Source organism: Durio zibethinus, chromosome 1 (genome assembly GCF_047325235.1).
Source record: "Durio zibethinus cultivar Kanyao isolate XHJ-2024 chromosome 1, ASM4732523v1, whole genome shotgun sequence".
In the NCBI taxonomy this organism is placed as follows: Eukaryota; Viridiplantae; Streptophyta; class Magnoliopsida; order Malvales; family Malvaceae; genus Durio; species Durio zibethinus.
In genome coordinates this window covers 28,531,158-28,546,648 of record NC_143162.1, presented here as the reverse complement: position 1 = coordinate 28,546,648, position 15,491 = coordinate 28,531,158, and the positions used below count along the sequence as shown (strand labels likewise).

At 29.3% G+C, this 15,491-nt stretch overlaps 1 protein-coding gene across 1 annotated transcript; it reads right to left on the bottom strand.

The window, feature by feature from the left end:
- Positions 1 to 4,245: 4,245 nt before the first annotated feature.
- Positions 4,246 to 6,977, bottom strand: LOC111311205 (bidirectional sugar transporter SWEET1-like). The gene is made up of 6 exons (XM_022910581.2): positions 6,853 to 6,977; positions 6,703 to 6,739; positions 5,986 to 6,081; positions 5,252 to 5,531; positions 5,048 to 5,167; positions 4,246 to 4,737 (listed from the first exon to the last, which is right to left on the bottom strand). Exons 1-6 carry the CDS (start codon positions 6,884 to 6,886, stop codon positions 4,552 to 4,554), a joined length of 753 nt encoding a protein of 250 aa, XP_022766316.1. The 5' UTR covers positions 6,887 to 6,977; the 3' UTR covers positions 4,246 to 4,551.
- Positions 6,978 to 15,491: the final 8,514 nt, after the last annotated feature.

The following is a 15,491-nucleotide window of genomic DNA, read 5'->3' as shown; positions in this document are numbered from 1 at the left end:
AAGGAAGACTTAAATTGAAAACCCAAAAGGATGATTTGGGTAGAAAAATATTTGAGCTGAAAGTTAGATGGACAGTTCAAATATATGGGAGATTGAAGACATCTAAAGATCCCTCAAAGTTGGGGTAAAATTCAATGGGCTCAAAATGATTTTGAAAGTCAATGGAATGAGTTTTTAAAAAATGAATTCTAGATTAATGTTAAGAATTGTCTAAGTATTCATTGATTGGACATTGTTACACCATTCAATACCATTCATCCTAATAACATGCTTTGAACTTGTTCCTTTGCCCATTTATTTTGTATCTTACTTATTCCTGTATTGATTACCTTTCTCTCAATTCATCTTGTACTCTCTTATTTTTAATCCCTAGAATAAATTAAGAAAATGTATGATTGTATTATATTTGTAAAAAATTAAAATGATGAATGAATGAATGATAATATTTAGAAAAGATTCCTACATTCTTTTGAAAAAAAAATCTAAGACAATGGTGGCAAAAAAAAAAAAAGATGGAAGAAGCCTAAGAAAATGATTTGAAAAGATACATGAGATGACTAACTGATGAATATGGTAATGGATTGATCAATATATCCTGTGAGTTATGATCAAATGATGGAAATAATGTGAATCAGTGGACAAAATTTGTTCCTAAATTGCATATGTTGTGAAGCCTATGAGTTGTGATCAAGTAATGGAAATAATGTGGAATAGTTGATGAAATTTGCTATGAAATTGTTAATGTTGAAATGCTAAAAAGGGAAAATATGAGATGGTGGAGTCTTTAGAACTATATTACCACAATTAATTAGAATTTCATGACATTAATGACATATGCATTACATGCATTGCATTTGCATTGTAGTTTGAACAATACATGTACATAACTTGGTGAATATTTAAAACTTTGGTTTGAGCACGTATTTGCATCATGCAGTGAACAATAGAATCATGGTTTAAAGTATGATATCTACATTATTGTGAGAATCTTGATTGTTGCATTTGAATCATTAAGAAACCATTTGCATCATTATTATCATGACATTTTTTTATACAAAATTTTGACTTTGATGAAAGATTGAGAATTTTCATAATAAGAAATTTTAAACTTTTTAAAGAAAGCTTTTTAAGATAAGGTTGGGAATCCTCAAATGAAAAAATGTTTTATTAGGAAAACATTTAGAGTTTTAAAGTTGTTGAGCCTTTTAAAGGAGCACTTTAATGTTAAAAATTATAAGAATCTTTTAGTTTTAAATGAGAATTTTTGAGTTTTAAATAAGAATCTTTAAGGAGTTTTAAATGAGAATCTTTGAACTCAAAAGAGAAGTTTTGAAATTTTGGATATGAACCCTTAAAGTTTTTGAATGAGAACCTTTGAATTTAGATGTGAAACTCTAAAATTTGTTAAATGAGAATCTTTGAACTCAAATGAAAAGCTTTGAAATTTTGGATGTGAATTCTTAAATTTTTTTAATAAGAATCTTTGAATTTAGATCTTTGAATTCAAATGACATGCTTTAAAATTTTGGATGTGAACTTTTAAATTTTTTGAATGAGAACCTTTGAATTTAGATATGAAACTCTAAAATTTATCGAATGTGAATCTTTGAACTCGAATAAGAAGTTTTGAAATTTTGGACGAAATTTTGAAGTTTTAAATGAGAAATATCAAATGTGAAACACTAAAAGTTTTGAATCAAAATCTTCGAAATCTTGGAAGTAAATCCTTAAAGTTAAAAAAATATATTTAACTTTTGAGCATAAATCTCTAGAATTTTCGAATGTGAGCATGAGCCTTAAAATTTTCATGCTAATCCCTGAATTAAAAATTTGGATGTGAATTTCACAAATACGAAGCTTAAAATCTTACAAATTTGAATTATTGTGAAGTTGAAAAAAATGCAAATATGAATTTTTGCAAAATTGAAATATTGTGAATATGAGTTCTTGTGAATCTGTCTTACGAATAAAAAATTCTTACAAAGATAAATTCTCGCGAATTTGAAAATTCTTGTAAAACTAAAAAATTTTGTGAATTTTTTAATCTTGCAAATTTTTAAAATGTGAACCTTTGAATTTTGAAATTATGATTCTTTGAACTCAAATTGTGAATTTTTTAGTTTCAATTGCAAATCTCATATTATTTAATTTTTGAATACTTCAACTTGTGAATCTTTGAAGTTTCAAGATTTTATAATTGTTGTTAAGTCACATTCGAATGTAATAAGATGTCTATATCTTTACACAATTCATGTTTTACTAAAAATGTGTAAAAAAATAGTTATAGATACTTTATTTTATCTGAAATTTTTTGTCGATTGGGTTCAATCTAAGCTCAATTGTAAAGTTTTTATTCATTTTATTTTTTGCTTATCTTATTTACTTATTTATTTATATTTTATTATTTATCTTCAGTTTGATTTTATTTTTTTTATATGATTAATTAAAAAAGTTTTGAAGGCCAAGACTCAATGGAAGGAAGTGAGTGGCAATGATGAGATTATTTATTAGAACTGGAGTGAAATTTAACTTGTGAAAGATAAATTTTAATTTTTTTATGATAATACAAATTGAATCATGATTGATTTGACATTCTCTTAAGTTTAGCCTTATAAATAACACAAAGAATCAATAGAAAAGTGGGGGTCACGAAATTTGGGAAGCAAAAATATATTCTGGGTTGCGTGAGTGTTTGTGAAAGTTATTTTTAGGAGATTTGAGAGGAATTAGAAGGAAAATACAAAGAAGACAAGGGGGGAAATTCTCATTTGCAATTAATGCCTGAAACTCAGCCAAAACCAGCATCGCGGCCAGCATCCTCAAACCACCAGGCCACTGCCAACCTTAATCCACACAATCCAGTTCGACAACCCACATTTTCGCTAATAACAAACAAGACCATCAGCACCATTATCATCCATCCCCCAAAAGACCACCACAACACAAATCCTATACCTCGAACCTACCATATAAAAGCATAGAAACCCAGCACAAGAGCATCAACAACTTTGTGAAAGTATAGAGCATTCAAGCACAATGCGATACAGAAGAGAAAGGCATAGTTTTACGAAGAAGCAGAACCAATAAAGAGGGCAGCGAGTTCCAATTGCCAGAAAATGCCAGGATCGATAAAACCAATGCTAATAGCAGCTTGAGCTTTAAAAGATTTTCCATCTTGATTTTTTTTAATAGGTTTGGTTAACAAGGTAAGGGAAGAATAAACATGAGAGAAGGAAAGGCAAAAGAGTTCGGTGTGTCAAGCTCGGAGGTGTGCGTGGAGCAGATGCCTTAGTTTGCTTTGATGAAAAAGTGAAAGAAGATAAAATGGGGATGAGGAAACAGGGTATCCAAAGTCAAAATAGATTTGACAAGCAAACCAATTGGAGGGCTTTAAGTTCAGAGACTCACGTGCTCAAGCTTTTAGTCAAACTTTGGTATTATTATTATTATTATTATTTTTTTACTTTTCTTATTTTGTCATTTTTTTTATTTGTTTGTTCAGTCACTTTATTTTACGTATAATTCTTAAGAAAATATTTGTATATTTGATAGGGACAAAATATATAATATTAAATAAAAATGTTTAAATAATTTTTCTTTTAAATTATAAAAACTTTATTATTATTTTTTTAGGGATGAAAATCACAAATGAGTGATTTTTTTTAGAAATTTGTAAATGAGAGATTTTTTTTTTTAAATTTAACTAAAATAAAGAAAAAATTTAGATAAAATTTTAACATCAATAATTAATATTTATTTTAAAAAAAAAACACAAATTTAATAAAATTTTAGAATTAAAATGTCAATTATCTAAGGATAAAAATCTTAAAAATTTTAAATGATAAATTTTTTAAGAAATTTTCAGATGAAAATTTTTTTTAAAATTTATTTCAAATAGTAGAACAATTTAAATGAAACTTCAAAAATATAATTATAATATTATTTTGTTTCAAAAAACAAAAAAAGAATTTCTATGTGTTCATCAATTAAAAGTATGAGCTTTATAAAATTTTTGCATGTGTCTTGTATATTGCTGAATTATGATTAATTAATTGTATTATAGTAATTATAAGTAATATGCTTCTAATAATAATAGAGCATGACAACTACATGGTCATGTAACCGTCCAACAAAATTCAATGAAAGACCTAGGTATTTTTCGATAAAAATTTCTCACTAAGAAACGAACAGTTTTAGAGCACAAAATTAACCTTGTTACATCAAGGAGATTATAGGCTATCCCCATAGTCATATATTTCTTCGCAGCTTCAAATTGTTGTTGCAATCCATTACAATTATGGAATTTGTCAATTTTGACAGTCCAATGGCCACAACCAGACAAAGATATACAACATAGAAATCTCACTTTTTAGTTTTAACCATCGTTTCTTTTATTTTTATGCAATCATTCTTTGATCTACTCTAGCTTTTTCATTAGAGAGGGTGCAAAACTAAAGGATGAGAAGATGTAAGAAAGTGAAGATTTGAAACAAAGACTTTTAACATTGTGGGGCAGTTCAGGGCTTGCCTAAATCCTCAGAAAGTGAGCGATTAAACTTGTTCATCTTGAGGAGCTTTGCCATTTGCTTGCTTCTCTTGGTGGGGTTTCTCAGGTCCAATCTCAACTGTTCCATTAGCAGTTGGCTTCTTTGTTTCCGCAGAGCTCTTGTTGTTGCGGAAGATGACGTAAAGGATAAGCTGCATGGCTCCCAGGCCACACCCAAAACCATTGGGGATCTGAAAACACATGGCAGCTCATTTACATTAGAAAGTGACCTTGGATAGACGGTTTTGGCTTATAGACAAAAATGCAGCACCGCCCTGCCCATTTTAAGCCATGCATATTAAAATTTTCGTAAAGTCCTGAAAACTTTTGTCCTGTCAAAGGAATATGTAAATTTCCCTGTTCATCAAAATTGACGGAACAGAAAGCTTTCCAAATATAATTATTGAAAGAATTTTTTTTAGGTAGTCAAATGAAAGGTCTAAGTGGAGATTTCTAGCTGTGGTAAACAATGAATCACCAAAATATAAGAGAAAAACTTACAGCAACAAAAGCATCACGACCGAGAAGGCCATAGACAAACCATGAAGTTCCACAGAGGAATACAAATAAGGACAAGAAAAATGGCATGAACTCCACACTCTTACTCTTGATCACCAGCCTCTATATTGCATTAAAAAAAAAGAACAAAATTAGAACAAAAGAGTTTTTTTTTTAAATAAATAAATTGAGCATTGGAGAGCTTACCATGATTGAAAGAGGTGAGGCATACATGATAATAGAGAAAATGGTAGCTGCAAGGCCGCAAAAGAGCTTTCTGCCATTACCATGCAGGCCAAAGAGGGAGATAAGGGCCACAGCAGAGAAAACAGTGAGTACAGAAGTGAAGAGTCCAAGAATTTTAGCCTTCTCTTTCTTTGGTGCATAGATGATGAAGATCAACACATAAATAGACTCAATTGCTGCACCTGTCCCATTGATTGTTGAAACCAGAAGGTTGTTTTTAGATACAAAGGGAAGGCCATACCTAAAGAATTATCAAAACAGATTAGATATCAAATCGAGGCTTTGCTACAAGAAATGATGAAACTAATTTTTAACTTTTCTAGAAAATTAGACAAAGTTCAAGAAGGTTTGGTAGTCCGCACTTTTGTTGTTTAAATATTGTTTTTTGTCTCCTTGAAAATTAGAAATGGTAAGGAATTTGACATAATCAGGAACAGTGTATGAATAAGCAAAACAAAGTTTGGACCATCCATTGAGCACAAAATCAAGTCATGGGTAGAAGTATGAATAAGCAATAGAAAGTTTGGACCATCCATTGTGCCAAAATCAAGTCATGGATATAAAGACAACTTTACAATAATTCACTCAAAAAAAAAAAAATCAAAAGACTACTTGATAGGAGATTCAACCAGGGAAACTAAAAGGGTAAAAGGTAATAGATAGTTGAATTGAATTAAATCAATGAGAAAGCTCACCAAGCAGAGAGGAGACAGTTGAGCAAGGTCATCACATAGGGTATTCCAGAGAACTGCTCTGTAGACTTACTTCTTATGATCCTCTTAAATGTAATCCTTCAAAAAAATTAAACATGGTTTAACAAAACAGAATTTGTGATAATTAATCTTTGAATGGTAATTGAAAATTTTCTTTTAAAGTTTTTTTTCCCTAATTACCATTTTTGAGAAAAGATCTAGAAATGGTGAAACTTGTACATCATTTCCAAAATGTATAGATAAGAATAAAAATTTGAAGTGAACATGCGTTATTGATAACCATTTTGAAGAAAAAAGCTGAAAATAGGAGGAGAAAGATAATTTTTTTCCGGACCAAAATATATGAAATATCAAAGAACTATACAGGAAGAAAAAGAAAAGCTTTCTCCTTTCTTTGGAAAAAAGAAGATATTTTCTGTTTCAACTAAATTTCTAAAATCCAAAAACTTGCAAATTTTAGTCTTTGTTGCATGCGTTTATTACATAAAGACAGAGAGAAAGAAACAAAGAAAGAAAGAAAGAAAGAAAAAAAGAAAAAAATTGTCTTCCATTGATACGGGAAGAACCTGTTTGAAGTGTTTACACTTAAGCATCCAAGAATCAAAAACCATAGAAAGGATTAAACTTTGTATGTGGTTTCAATTCTCAGAGAAGATGAGAGAGGGAAAGGAGAGAAAGCAGTTGCTCTGTTATACATACGTTGGAGACAAGAAAAGGAACAAAGCAGTGGCATTTCCTGTAAACAAAGAAAACAGAAAAAAATCATGAACTTAAAATCTTCCAAGAAAACAGAAAACTTGATAGAGGATCCACAAAAGAAAGTTTGATGGAAAGAAATTAAAAACCCACCAAAAACACCAAACAAGAAATGCAGAACATCCATTGTCTATTGAAAGAAAAGAAAAGATAAAAAGGAAGAGAACCCAAAAACCAAATAAACTCTGGGAGAACAGGGAAATGGCAAGGAGATGAGCGGAGAAAATAAGAAGCAAGGCGGTTTATATAGAAAAAGAAAAGAATGGGGGGAGGGGATAAAAAGGAAGAGAGAAAACTGTTGTTGAAAACTAACTGGAAAACAGTGAAATATCTGTTTTGTTCTTATCCAAGAGGACCATAGTAAGGAGAAGCGTCCACTTCTTGCTACTTATACTCTTGAAACTGCGGAAAAACTGATATGGCTCTAGAGATAACATGGGGGATGTTCGAAAGTGATATTGGACGGATTCCAAGGCATAAACATTAAAATTAACCCCGAACCTTTTTTTTTTAGGGGGGGGTGGGGGGGGGGGGGGTGGGGTGGGGATTGTTTTGTTAACATTCCTTCAAAATCTTTTGAGGTTGGTTAATTTTTTTTCAAAGAAATCACACATATCAAACATCCTTGTTTGCAGGTAAAAGGGAGGTGAAGCACTCCATTTAAATATTCCTAGTGTTGAGGGGAAACATCCTCGAACAAGATGCTTTTTATCAAAAGTTAAATTTGTTAGGGCAGACCATTAGCCTCTAAAACTGCACATTTCAAACTTGTAATAGGACGAAATCTACTAATTCTTGCTTCAACATCTTTAGGATTTGAGGGGGGTAATTGAAGAAAATAATTCAAGGCATGATGCTAAATTATAAAATATTTATATAATATTTTTTTTTACGATTTTATGAAATGTGATAATTCTTCCAAGTTTAGGGTTGGATGTCTTATTTCGGATTTATGCAATCAAACATCCATAAAATGGGATTTTGGAAAAAGGAAGATAAAATTTATTGTGCAAGAGGAACAGACAAATAAATGAGAGGAAAAGGAGGATGGCCGGAAGAAGTTACGTGAAGAACAATCATAGCTCACACACAGACCGACAGACTGACAGAGTCCTAACATTGTTGCTTTAAGAAATCAATTGATCTCCTTACAATCAATTATTTCAATAATAAGAATATCCATAATTAAGAATGTGCTAAATTACTAGCAGGAATTGAAACTACTGCAGGTATTCATGAGAAATTGAAGCCTTCCACGGGTAAACAAAAGTTGCTCTATTCTAATCGAAGTTGTATAACAAAATCATATCAGAATTCTCTCTGTTGATGAAGATGTTTCAAATTGTTTGAGCCTTCATTGATAAACAAAAACGGCTTTTTGATCTCATATATTATCATAAATTCAAATTTGATTCTAACTTTTACTTATTATAACTTGCAGAACCACACATGTTTTCAATAAAAAAATTTTGCTAAGAAATATGATTCTTAAAAAGTACTTCAAAATAAAGTTACGTTAGTAAAGAGGCCTTTTTTTTTTTTTACTCATCCCCACCATCATCGATGCTAATTGCGAATTACAAGGGAAATCATTTTTGATTGATGATGTTGATGAGGCTGAGAGTAAACCAAAAGCGATGGGGGTGGAGTACTGTTAAGAAAAGTTTGATATTTCACTAAATAAAAAGGAAAGAAGGAATTACGAGATCACAAGGGGGACCAAGTAATTGACAGAGAATAAGAGAAAAGAGGCAAGGAGGGAGGTTGAGATGAAGGGCAAAGAGTTTGCAATAGGAACACCCATGCCGTGGATCGGCTGCAAGCAAAAGTCAGAGCATTGTTGTGCATAACAGCTACTTAGGACCCACTTTTGCCTGGTCACTGCTCTAAAACTTAACTGCGATACTAACACAAATTATGTACTTGTCTGCTGGAATTTTAGTAGCCTACTCTGCAGCAGCATTATGGAGCTAACAGCAATGTGAATCAAATGGGGTTTCAATGTTTAATATTTTCATTAAAGATGAAATTTTGATTTAGCTTCATATATGATTATGAAAGGGAAGAGTATCTAGAGCCTTTCTAGTCACAAGTTACATTGTACGTGAATTTGATTTTAATTTTATATTAAATCTTGTATGATGAATTTCTTTAATTTATTTCATCGATTTCTTATATCAAATGTAATAGTTACCTTATATGTTAAGAATTGTAATTTCTACTTGTATATAGAATTTTATTAAAAAAAAAAGGACTTTGTTAGTCAATCCCCCTTAATCGAGATCCATAGAAATGATGCAACCCTTTTGTGTTATCGGATATCACCTTGCGGATTTTGGATGGTGACCTGCACAAAAAAAGGAGAAAATTGCTTTCTGTTTTCAAAAACTGAAGTTATAAATTTAATAGGTTGATCTTTTATATACAGAGGTAAGAGCATGGCTTCTCTTAATACGATATTTAAAATTGACTCATGTTATTATGATTCAAATATAAAATTAAATCGAAATTATACTTAACTAATATTATACTACGTGATTGGGAATATCACATTATAACACCACTATAATTACTCATAATTTGACGCTAATTGACCTAAGTTTGGATTAATTGACTATAATATTTTATAATATGAGATAGTTGTAACATTTAGATGTGTAAAAGTACAAAATATAATTTCGTATTTAAAGGATCTTATAACATCAAAGAATCATGCATGGCTGCTTTACTAGGACGATTGAAGAAGATATTTTTCATATCACAGTTTAAGATCTTTGGATAATACGTGATTGATGTCTAATTTAGCACGAAATAATATACGCTGCATGAGTACAATTGGCCAGTTTTGTTATCTACGTCACATAGAAGTTTGATTTGCTTTTGGTTCCGCAATTTCATCAGGGGAAGCCTCCAAGCATTATATATATTCTTCAATGGAAAGGGCAATCGTTCACAAAAATTATGGGGATGAAACCTTTGACAATGATGTATTGGAGGTTTGTTCCCGTTTTCAGGCGTGGTTGCATTTTTCAAACTATGTTTTTACATATGACACTAAACTAACTCAACTGTTTTGCTTAGGTTTAGCTGTTAAAAGAGAGTAAGTCTATGAAACGAAGGGCACAAAAGTAGGGAGTGAAATTAAATGTTTAAAGAGAAAAAAAACTCTAAGAGTTATTTAGTTTATGGATTCTTAAATTTTGAAAGAAAAATTGATTTGAAGAAAAATAATGTTGAAATGGAATATGTGGTTTCTGAGTTTTGTTGCTTTTAAGATTCTACGATTTTTTTTTACTTAATTAAAGGAATGTAAAATTATCTAATAAAATTTTTTATTATTTGTACTTGATGACACGTAAATAACATGTAACATTCATAACACGTGAATAAACAAGTGATTTATTTAATTTTTATTTATTTAATATGTAAATTGTTTCATTTAATATTTTGTTAAATTATTTAAGTAAAAATATTTTAAGTTTTATTGCACAAATAATATATGTAATAATAAATTTTATATGTAATAATAATATTTTTCATATATATCAGGTTTTAAATCTAAAAAATATCATCATCATTGAAATTTAAAAATTTCAAAAAATACTTTTTTATATTTTTAATAAAAACTGCTTTTTTATCTTAAAAATATTGTTTTGTTGAATTCTGAAAGTAATTTTTTTTTCATATTTTTAGTAAAAACCATTTTTTAATGTTAAAAAACGTTGTTTTTATTAAATTTTAAAAAATAAATTTGCTTATATTTTCAACAAAGATCATGTTTTTGTCTTAAAAATATTGTTTTTGTTAAATTTTTTAAAAAAATTATTTTTTATTTTCAACAAAGATCATGTTTTTATTTAAAAAACGTTGTTTTTTTATTGAATTCTGAAAATTAAATAAAAAACAACTTATAAAATTACTACATTTATAAAACAAATAGCGTTGTTTATATAGTTTTAAAATGTAATTAAGTGAGGGCTAGTGAGGTAAAAATTTCATTTTTCCTTCAAAATTTTAAAAAACTTCAAAGAAATGAGAGTTTTATTATTTCCCTTGCTTTTTCTCTTTTTGACGCTGTTAAAAATGTAAAACTTCAGATGCGGAAGTAAATTTCCCAACCAAACTAACAAATCAGATAACAAAAAATTAGATTCCAAAAAATAAAAAAAGTGATTAAAAAAAAAGTAATCCCAACCAAATGCCATCTAAAGATGCTTGATAAAATCAAATTGCGTACAACTGTAAAATAAAATGCATATTAATGAGTTTGAGACTCAGAGAGCCAGTCGGACATATCTCAATGAATATTGGACCTCAGGCTACCCAAGTAATTAATCAAGTCAAGTAATTTCAAATTTTTTTTATACTTGATCCGAGTGGTTTGTGAGTCTAACATGTTTAATTTATTTTTATTGTATTATACATATATAATATAGATTAATTATACTAAAATCATTTTCCCACGTATTCATTGAAAAATTATTTTATTTACAAGTTTTGAAATTATAAAGAGAGTTAGTAGGTTGACATGTATTTTTTAAGATATATTAAAATTAAAAAATAATTAAAAGAAACATGTATCAACTTTTTAGTTGGAATTAAAAAAATTCAAATGGTAGTGTATAAAAAACAAACTCCATCTTCATCAGCTAGAAAACCTAAGCCTTTGTTTTATTCATAGGAAATTTGAAGGAAAAGAAAATTTTAAGAAAAATTAAAGGGAAATGAAAATGAATAGAAGGAAAGTGATAATTCTTAGACTGTTTGGTGATATAAGGAAAATATTAAAGGAAAATTTCATCATCCAATTACATAATAAAAGAATATTAAATTGCAATGTTACATTTTTTTTCATTTCATTAAGAAAATAAAGAATATATTAGAATTAAAACCTCAAAATCATTCCTCGCATAATATGACCAATCACACCTAAATGACCCCGTCACCCAAGAGCGCAACTAAATAAAATATACAGTCAATTGAAATGGGGCAAACAATTGGTTTGCAACTTCAAAAACTCCCAACTTAAATATTTTACGCAAAGAATTTAGATTTAAAGAAAGCAATCTTATGCAAAAGACTAAAGAGATGGAACCTGCAAGTTGTACTAACCACCCGACATGCTTGTGATTATCAATAACAAGAAAAAGAAAAGAACAACCTATATATATATATGGCTCTCAATAATTACAAGAGCTTCACCAAATATTCGCCTCTTCATTGTATTCTGGTGGAGTTTTCTTGGGGTCCTTCGCATTGATGAGTCCTCATTGTCTACTTGCTAAATAGAGATGGACAGATGGAAAAAGAGAAAGCAAATGATAGAGCCCGATAGTTATTCCCCGATTTATCTTCCATTTTCTTCAGTTATTTTTAGAGGAAAGTGAAAGAAATAATTTGTTGTTAACTTTCATTTATATTTTCCTTTTAGTTAAAATTTCCCTTTGTTTTTTAATTCTCACCAAACGCAAAGAAAATGGAATCCTTGATTAATCTCATTTTCCTTTCCTCCAAACTTTTCCCGAATCTAACAGGCCATAAGTTAAAAAAGTTTATCACTAAAAAAAAACTTAATTTAGATTATTCTATTTTGTTTTTTGCTGTAGATGGCTGCAATTTTTAACAGAAGATGAGAAAAGCAGACAATATACTTAAATCAATTTTTCATGTGATAAATTATATATAAAACAAGGAAAAATGTATAAACTTTAAAAAAAAAAAATGGCGACAAGCCGAGCAAATGTTGATTAAAAAACTGACCTTAAAAAAAAAAAGGCTTTGGCCAATTGAGAAAGAAATGGCTAGGAATCCCCAAATCTAAACTTGAAGGAATTAAGCAAAGAAACATCTGTTCGTTGGTAATTAGATTTTGGAAGGTAATCACAAGCTCATCAACCACAATCTTAATTATTTTCAATGCCACGCACATGAATGGGACAATATGTCACACCTACTCTCATGATTAATATAAAAAGCAGCCCATCATTATCATTAGAGTGTGAATTAATAGAGTTAACGTGACCAAAATAAACCGGCTCAACCCGGGGTTATCCAATTACTCATCAGTTGATCAACAAAGTACTTGTTGTAAAATGGAAATGATAGAAGTTTGCAAATGGTTAACTTATTAATTAGTTCATAACTGAATTTGGCTTACACATTAGTTATGTGATTTTTGTTAGTTTTGCTTCACCTGTTTGTTTCCTACAGGGAAAACAGAGAACTAGCATATAAATTGGAGGGTAGCATATTTTAGATCGAGCATGTGGGGGGTACCAATGAATGATTCACTAGACAATTTTATAACAGATTACATATATATTTCTTAGAGGAAAATTTTGAAGAAAAATTTGCATTGCAATCAATATGTTTCTAGGGAATGTCAGCGCACGATCAAATTGATGTGTTGATATTCTTGCGGATTTAGCCAAGCAAGGAAGATGGGTACTCAACTTGGTCGAGCAAACTCCTGTTCAATTAGTGCGTTGTATGACTGAGGATTCTTGGGGTGTTACAAGAGTGAGACCTTGAGTGAATAATTAGCAGACATTCGTCTGCTCTTTTGTATAAAAAAATAAAAAAACCTCCCAAAACAAAGCTGATAAATTGGTGATTAATAACTTTTAGACACAATTAAGGGCCCCACTTCTTTTTTGGCCACGTCTTTCATTGGAAATCTTTTGGTTCTTAAATTACCTACCTTCAGGCAGATCATTAAAAAAAAATGTGGCAAATTAGGTCGAAAGTCGACATTATGTATTTTAGTTGGACTATAAGAATTGATTTAAGACTGCCTATGGGTAAGGGATTAGGATCTTTTCTTTTTCTCCGTTTTCAGAGTAATCTATTTCTTCCATTAACCGAGCGAGTTCAACCGTAGCTTTTTAATTGTTAAAGTTGTGTCTAGTCTAATAATCAATTTTTGTTTTCATTTTTCTTCATTAGGACTGATTCGAAAGGGTTTGTTGGCTTAGCATATATGCGGATAAATAGCCATTTTAAATTCCTCTTCTATTCGCCAGTACCAATAATAAAAGCCTAGTTATTGTCATAATATACTTCTCTGGAGACTTTCTAACCTCCTGTAGAAGATGGGGAGATAATTAACCTCTTGCTGCTGGTTTTAAAGGTTAATTTTTCAATTGGCAAATGCTAAAATGAAGGATATTGTTTACGGGTGGTAGCCTAGAGCCAAAGGATTGGTTTCATTTTGCAATTTTGCCTTGTATCTGTAGAAAGACAAGTCAATGTCAATAAAGAGGCATTTGGTAGGACCTAAAAGAGTCTCGGAAAATTTCAAACTATTTTTAGGTAGCAATTATCAAAGATACAGTGCCACTACTCTATCGTACCCAACCGTTAAAATTAACCAATTAAAGCCTAGTGACACTTGTGACTCCAAGCAGCAGACCTGCAATTTTTTTTTTCTTCTCCCGTGAGTTTCAACCTACATTGCAAAAACCATCTTTTTAGATCAACATAAATACATATTTGAATTAGAATTTCTGAATTCCTCATAAAAGAATTCGAACTGTAAATGAATCAAGCCAAGCTGGATATTGATCTTTTCTGGGCTTTTATATGTTGAATTGTTGACTGCCTCAAACGGTCTTTTCAACTTTTCATGATGTTATTTTTTTTAAGATACTTGATCACTAGACTTAATTAATTAAAATCGTAAAAAATATGAGAAATAGTCACCAAATTTTTATGAAGTGTAATTGATCATTTAAAATTTTTTATCTTTTTAATAAAATAAATAAATAATTTAAAATATATTAAAAAATAATTTTGATCTATAAAAATAAGATTAAATTTAGGAATTAGTTATATGTGAGAATAAATTAATACCTTACGGTACTTATAAAATTAGTACTAATTAATCATGCACTATTTATAACTTAAAATTTTTTTCATTTTTAAGAAAATAAAATTACTTAATAATTTTGATTTAGGAATGTTGTAAAGATCTCTAAATTAAAAGATTACTTCATAATTCTCTAATATATAAGCATAATTCTAAGATAACCCTTTTTCATAAAAATTAGGTTCGAGAGTCGGTTACGTGAGAAAAAAGATTAGTATCCCTACAACGTCTACAAAATTGATACTAATTAATTATGCGATATTTATAACTTTAGATAAAAATGGTTTTTATATAAAATTTAATTATAATTCTCTTCATTTTTAAGAAAATAAAAGTACTTAAAAATCTTGATTTAAGAATGCTATGAAAATCTCTAAATTAAAGGATTACCTTATAATTCTCCAATATATAGAAAAAATTTAAAGATAACCCCTTTTGTCTAAAATTTATGACAACATTTCCTTAAAAATAAAAATAATATTCTTTGAAAAGGATAATTATTGGTGACTCTTCAATATTTAGACAGAGTATTGAAAATCATATTTCTTAAAATATTATTTTAATTTTATTTATTTATTTATTTTTGGAATCAATTCTTGAAAGAAGCTTTTATGTAATAAAAATGAAAAAGGCTATAGTAACCATAAACAACAATAATTAAAATATATGCATATGCACATCGAGTGCAAGAAAATATATATATACAAATGTGTTTTAAATGACAAAAGATGCAAATTTACGATAAGGTCTTTAAATATAAAAGGATAACCTAGACTCTCCAATTTTTTGGGTAGAATTTGGATGTGACCTTTTATATTTAAATATCATTTTTTATTTTTTATTTAATTTTATTATTTTAAAATAC

Excerpts from the sequence above, each read along its gene's own strand:
- LOC111311205 (XM_022910581.2), bottom strand. The coding sequence starts at position 6,886 with ATGGATGTTCTGCATTTCTTGTTTGGTGTTTTTG. Across the intron at positions 6,740-6,852 it reads TTTCTTGTTTGGTGTTTTTG|GAAATGCCACTGCTTTGTTC; the intron begins GTGGGTTTTTAA and ends CTTTGTTTACAG. Across the intron at positions 5,168-5,251 it reads CCTCACCTCTTTCAATCATG|AGGCTGGTGATCAAGAGTAA; the intron begins GTAAGCTCTCCA and ends AATGCAATATAG.